This window comes from Microcaecilia unicolor, chromosome 3 (assembly GCF_901765095.1).
Source record: "Microcaecilia unicolor chromosome 3, aMicUni1.1, whole genome shotgun sequence".
In the NCBI taxonomy this organism is placed as follows: domain Eukaryota; kingdom Metazoa; phylum Chordata; class Amphibia; order Gymnophiona; family Siphonopidae; genus Microcaecilia; species Microcaecilia unicolor.
The window spans coordinates 381,255,392-381,261,391 of NC_044033.1; the positions used below are offsets into that span (position 1 = coordinate 381,255,392).

The 6,000-nt window shown below is 44.7% G+C and overlaps 1 protein-coding gene across 1 annotated transcript in view; it reads left to right on the forward strand.

Annotated features, from left to right (window-relative positions):
• LOC115465140 (GRB2-associated and regulator of MAPK protein 2-like) overlaps positions 1-5,376 on the forward strand; it is a 264,342-nt gene extending 258,966 nt beyond the window's left edge. The window contains exon 6 of the mRNA XM_030195541.1: positions 4,374-5,376. Within this exon, the coding sequence (XP_030051401.1) occupies positions 4,374-5,376 (1,003 nt within the window). The remainder of the gene's footprint in view (positions 1-4,373) is intronic.
• The last annotated feature ends 624 nt before the right edge of the window (positions 5,377-6,000 follow it).

The following is a 6,000-nucleotide window of genomic DNA, read 5'->3' on the forward strand; positions in this document are numbered from 1 at the left end:
TCCTCCACTCCCAGATCCAGCATTTGCCCCCCTCCCTACAGCCTAGCATTTCCCCCTTCTCTGAAACAATGCCCACATTTGACTGCAGCAAACACCAGAAGAGGCAATGATCTGCAGAGAAGTCAACCAGTAAACAGAAGAGAGCAGATCAACTGAAGTGAAGAAAAAAGTTTATCTAGGACCCGACGTAGCCATGTTTCGGCAAAAAGGCTGCATTAGGGGTTCATAAATACACTATTAAAATCAGACATATATAAAATCAAAATCAATCAAATATATATATTAGAAATTTAAAATGACATGCATACTAACATGCTGGGGAGATGAAAAGTCAAGCACAATCACATTCAATAGATTAAATCTAATAATACAAGAAGTAAAAGTAGGCAGTCTTGGATGCATATCTGTTTTTTCAGGGGAAGCACCTTTTTACCCATGATTAGGTATGTGTCCTTTTTGGTATGATGTTCACTAGCTATGTTATATGGACACATCATGATTCACTTCATTCTACTATGTGAAAAACGGATTCATGAAAAAGAACCACCTGTTTGTGTTGATCACCTGTATCTGGCACTTCTGAGTTTCACGTTGTATGTTTTGTTAATATTTATTATGAATGCATGTTTATTATTTTACTACTATATTAATGTGCATGCTTATCTCTTGTATTATTAGATTTAAACTATTTAATGTGATTGTGCATGGCTATTTGTCTCCTCAGCATGTTAGTATGCATGCCATTTTTAATGTGTAATGTTTATTGGTTTGATAGATTTTGATTTTACATATGTCTGATTTTAACAGTGCTCTCTTCTGTTTTACTGGTCAACGTTCAACAGCAGCAACAGCATTGATGTACATCCACTGCCTGGCCAGCCCTGCAGGCTTCCCTTTGTTGTATCCTGCCAAGGAGAAAACAGGAAGTGATGTCAGCAAGAGCAGGACGTAGCAAAGGGAAGCCTGTAGATCTGGTGCAGGCAACAGACATACATCGCTGCTGCTGCTGAGGAAGGTGCTGAGATAGAACAGGGAAGGAGGGGGGTTGTGGAGCTACAGGTGAGGGGCAAATGCCAGATCTGGGTGTGGAGGAGAGGGAGAGAGGGGAGTGAGGTGGCCGCTGCTGAACTGTTTAGAAGCTAGACAGGGTGGAGCTGTAACCACTTAGGCCCACCCGTAGCTACACACCAGTGGAATAGCCATGAGGGGGGGCCTCGGGGACCACCCAGTGATGTGGTCAGGGGGAGCCTTGGGGGCTTGGGACCCCTCTGCTTTCCTGACTGGCGGGGATGCCAAGCCCTGCCAGCTGAAGACCTCGCCTGCCTGAGTTGCAACTGCAGCAGCATTTATTCAGCAGGCACACTTTGCTGCCAATGCCAGCTCTCTTGCACATGCTCAGTTCAGGTCTGATTATGCACGGGAGAGCCGACATTAGTGGCAAAGTGCAACTGCTGAATAAGTGCTGCTTTAGGCATGACTCAACCAGTAAAGATCTTCAGCTGGCAGGGCTTAGCAACCCCGCCAGCTCAGGTATTTATATTTTGAGGAGCCGAGGCAGAGAGGGGAGATGGGAGGGGCGAGAAAATTGCATGCCCACCCCCCTTGGGCTAAGGCCCACCTAGAATTGGTCATCTGGCTATGCCACTGGTCAGTGGTGTTCATAAGATGTCAATATGTATACTTTGGAAGAAAGGCAGGAGATGGGAGATATATTGAGGGGCATAATCGAAAGGGACACTCAAGTTTTGCTGAGGACGTCCTTGCAAAATGTCCCAGTGGAGGGATGGGGAAACAAGGTGGACGTCCATCGGGGACACCCAAATCTTGACATTTAGGTCGTCCTTAGAGATGGTCGTCCCTAGACTTGGTCATTTCTGATTTTTGGCGATAATGGAAACTAAGGACGCCCATTTCAGAAACAACCAAATGCAAGTCCTTTGGTTGTGGGAGGAGCCAGCATTCGTAGTGCACTCGTCCCCCTGACATGCTAGGACACCAACCGGGCACTCTAGGGGGCACTGCAGTGGACTTCATAAATTGCTTCCAGGAACATAGCTCCCTTACCTTGTGTGCTAAGCCCCCAAAACCCACTGCCCACAACTGTACACCACTACCATAGCCCTTACAGGTGAAGGGGGGCACCTAGATGTGGGTACAGTGGGTTTGTGATGAGTTTTGGAGGGCTTACATTTACCACCACAAGCGTAATAGATAGGGGGGAGATGGGCCTGGGTCCGCCTGTCTGAAGTGCACTGCACCCACTAAAACTTCTCCAGGAACCTGCATACTGCTGTGATGGACCTAAGTATGACATTTGAGGCTGGCATAGAGGCTGGCACAAAAGATTTTTAAAGATGTTTTTTGAGGGTGGGAGGGGGTTAGTGACCACTGGGGGGGTAAGGGGAGGTGATCCCCGATTCTCTTCGGTGGTCATCTGGTTAGTTCGGGCACCTTTTTGTGCCTTGGTTGTAAGAAAAACAGGACCAGGTAAAGTCGTACAAGTGCTCATCAGGGACGCCCTTTTTTTTTCATTAAGGGTCGAGGACGTCCATGTGTTAGGCATGTCCAAGTCCCACCTTCGCTACACCTCTGACACGCCCCTGTGAACTTTGGTTATCCCTGCGACAGAAGGCAGTTGGGTACGTCCAAAATCGGCTTTCGATTATACCGATTTAGGCAACCCTGTGAGAAGGACACCCATCTTCCGATTTGTGTCGAAAGATGGGTGTCCTTCTCTTTCGAAAATGAGCCTGAAAGACATTTAAATACCTTTGTGACATAAATGCACAGGAAGCAAGTCTCTTTCAATTGAAAGAAAACAATGGAATGAGGGAGTATAGGATGAAGATGAAAGGGGAAAGACTCAGGAGTAATCCTATGTACGCATATTGGTTTAAATTTTCCTAACCTAAACAAGACAACAAGGAAGCTTTATTTGACCCTGAGTTTGCAAGTATGCATGCAGATTATAAAATATGCGAATTTATGCACATATGTTAATAATCCAGCTCAGTCATTTACATCTGCTCTAGAATGAGTGTAAATATCCATACCTGCAACGTAGGCATGATTTCTGCTATTAAACAAAGCATCACCTTATAAATTTACCCTCATAAAGCACATTTGGCCAGTGGAAAAGAGCACTTAAAAATTGCATGTTATACTGTATATGCTTAAAAAGAAGTTATAAATTCGATATTAACAGTTATTAAAATTATATGGACAGAGGGGGTTTTTGTCAATGATTACAACAGTCACCAGTGGGCTACATTGACTAACCCGGTCCTAAGAGATTGTATGCTTAAAAAGTAGACATATAGCAAGACTGTACCTACTTATCTATGTATAGGTATTCTCAGGGCTGCAGTTTGGGCTGAGCTGGGGCAGAGTTGCGTTGTGCACACATTTTATAAAAGATGCATGTGCACATATAAAAATGTATTCTTTCTTTGGAGCAGGGGACCACTGGAGGTCATTGTATGGATTTATTTTATAAAGGCACATAGGTGCCTAGTGTTGCCTTTAAAAATATTGTAGAATACATTTAAATAAATTTTTAAAAAAGCATGCAAAGAAGAAAGCCAAAGTGAATCAAAATAGCAGGTCCTAACTACAAAATTCATTGAATTTTGTGGGTGGAACATGTCATTTTGATTCCCAATTTGCCTTTAAAAAAATAAGCATAAAATAGGCACCTTCTAGAACATTTCAAATACAGTAGGTGCCTTGTTGTGATAATATTCCTGCACTGCGCAAGCTAATGGAAAAGGGTAATTTTCAATCAAGTCATTTAGGGCCTTTTTATCAAACAGCAGTAAAAAGTGGCCTTGGCGTGCCCTTACATGAGTCTTTCCCATGCGCTAAGGCCATTTTTTCCAATGGGGTAAAATGGCAGAATTTTCTATTTTTTATATTTATGGCCACATGCTAATTTTGCCATTAGCACGTAGCCATTAAATCAGATTAGTGCATGAGCCCTTACCGCCATCCATTTTGTAGGTGATAAGGGCTCCCGAGCTAATCGGTTAGCACGCGGCAATGTAGCTGAGCTAACCGATTAACACAAAATACACCTACTCTCTGTCCCCCCAGACACACCCCAACGCAACAATTTTTTACCACTAAGGTAGTGAGTGCGCATCCCAAAATTACCTCGGGACATGGCGTGTGCCATGGTACACCATTTTTAGCCACGGTAAGCACACATTACTGCTTACCTCAGCTTTGAGTAAGTAGCTGCTTATTTTCCTGAATAAATGGCTTGGAAAACAGTCCCTGGATCATGTACTCCACAAAGGGAGAAGTTACTAAAGTCACACCCTATCTCTACTTCTATTATACTTCTTTTCATTGTTTCTTTCCTATTCTTGCAGATCAGGAACTCGTAGTGGAAGTTGCTCTCCTTCCCCGGACTCTTATTCTCTCTACTGCTATCCATGCACCTGGGGAGACTGCAAGGCTGGAGATTCTTCAAGCCACCAGCTTACTGGGAACATGCCATCTACTGTGCAGCCCACCCAGACATCCTGGTCTGACCCTTGGGCCTATGCTGATACTAGCCCGAGCATTGCCAGTGGGCGCTCTACACCTCTACTAAGTGCGGACTCTGCTATCAAAACCTACTACAGCTGCCCTAGGCTGAAACCACCTCACCCACAGAAACGTTTTGCTCCCTTTGGGGCTCTGAACCCTTTCTCCAATCCTGCCTACTCTTCTAGCCCTTCTTCCTCCACAGAATGGCTTGAGTCCCTAGATCGTCAGAAATCTCCCTCTACTGCCTCAGAATCCATTGACCCATTTGATGTGAGCAACAGTCAGACCACATCTCCAGACTCGGTGTCCGTCACATCTGAACTGCGCTTTAACCCCGAGTTCCGCAGCTGCATGCCAGAGACACTGTTCAAAGCAGGCAGTGGTGGATCCTGCCCTGTCCCTCCACCCAGACATCCAAAAGGCTTTGAGATGGAAAACATTGTGATTAGAAGCACTGATCCCCTCTCTCCAACAATTTTAAGGGGAGCTGAGGGAGGAGTCACCAGAGTTTACCTCACACAGGGAGTCATTGAAGTTCCTCCAGTGTCTTCACGAAGCAACCTAGATGCTTCTCATGTCCCAGGCATGACCAGGGCCAGTGGGGATGGGTCACCATGGCACCCTCCATCTGACTTGTCTACCTTGTCAGTAGAAGAGGTGTCTAGGTGCCTGCGGTTCATTGGCCTCTCTGAAGACGTGGTGTCCTTTTTTGTTCGAGAACGCATCGATGGAAGTATCTTTGTACAGCTGACTGAGGAGATTCTATTGGATGATTTTAAGCTCACCAAACTGCAGGTGAAAAAGATCATGCAGTTCATCAAGGGCTGGCGGCCTAAGATCTAACAGGTCTCCACCATGCAAGCGTTCCCCCCCCCCCCCCCCCCCCCCCCTCTGCTAGGAGTCACTACTAATGCTGCTTATTTCTCAGAACTGTCAGGCACATTTGCCTATCAAATACATGAACTCCGACACAGGAACAGTGGCGGCACTCAAATCTCAGAGCTAAATTACTCTGCACAATTTCTAATGTTTGATTCATGGCAATCCTTGGAGACTTCTGCCTCCTTCCCAGTGCTAGTGGGATCTGGAAAAAGCATCACTGCGGAGGGATTTATGTTATGGTGAATAAAATTTTGATTGGCGTGACTGTAAGAACGATTGCTTCCAGACCAAGATGTTGAAATAAATAGGGCTATCATTGGCACAGTACTTCTGAAATGGACAATGTATATACTGCAAACTATGAGTGAAAAGTTGCAAAACATGAGATTCTTAGGCTGTAGAGGTTGTCAGAGGTTTGTCAGACTACATACATCTCTTGAGTTTTTGCATCATGGATTTAAGAGAACCTTAGAAGCCTTCTAAATACATAATACACACATTATCAACATTTGATCTGTACAGTTAGACTCATTTATTTATAAATAAATAAAAATACATAAAAGCTCTTGGTCGCAGTACAAAGGG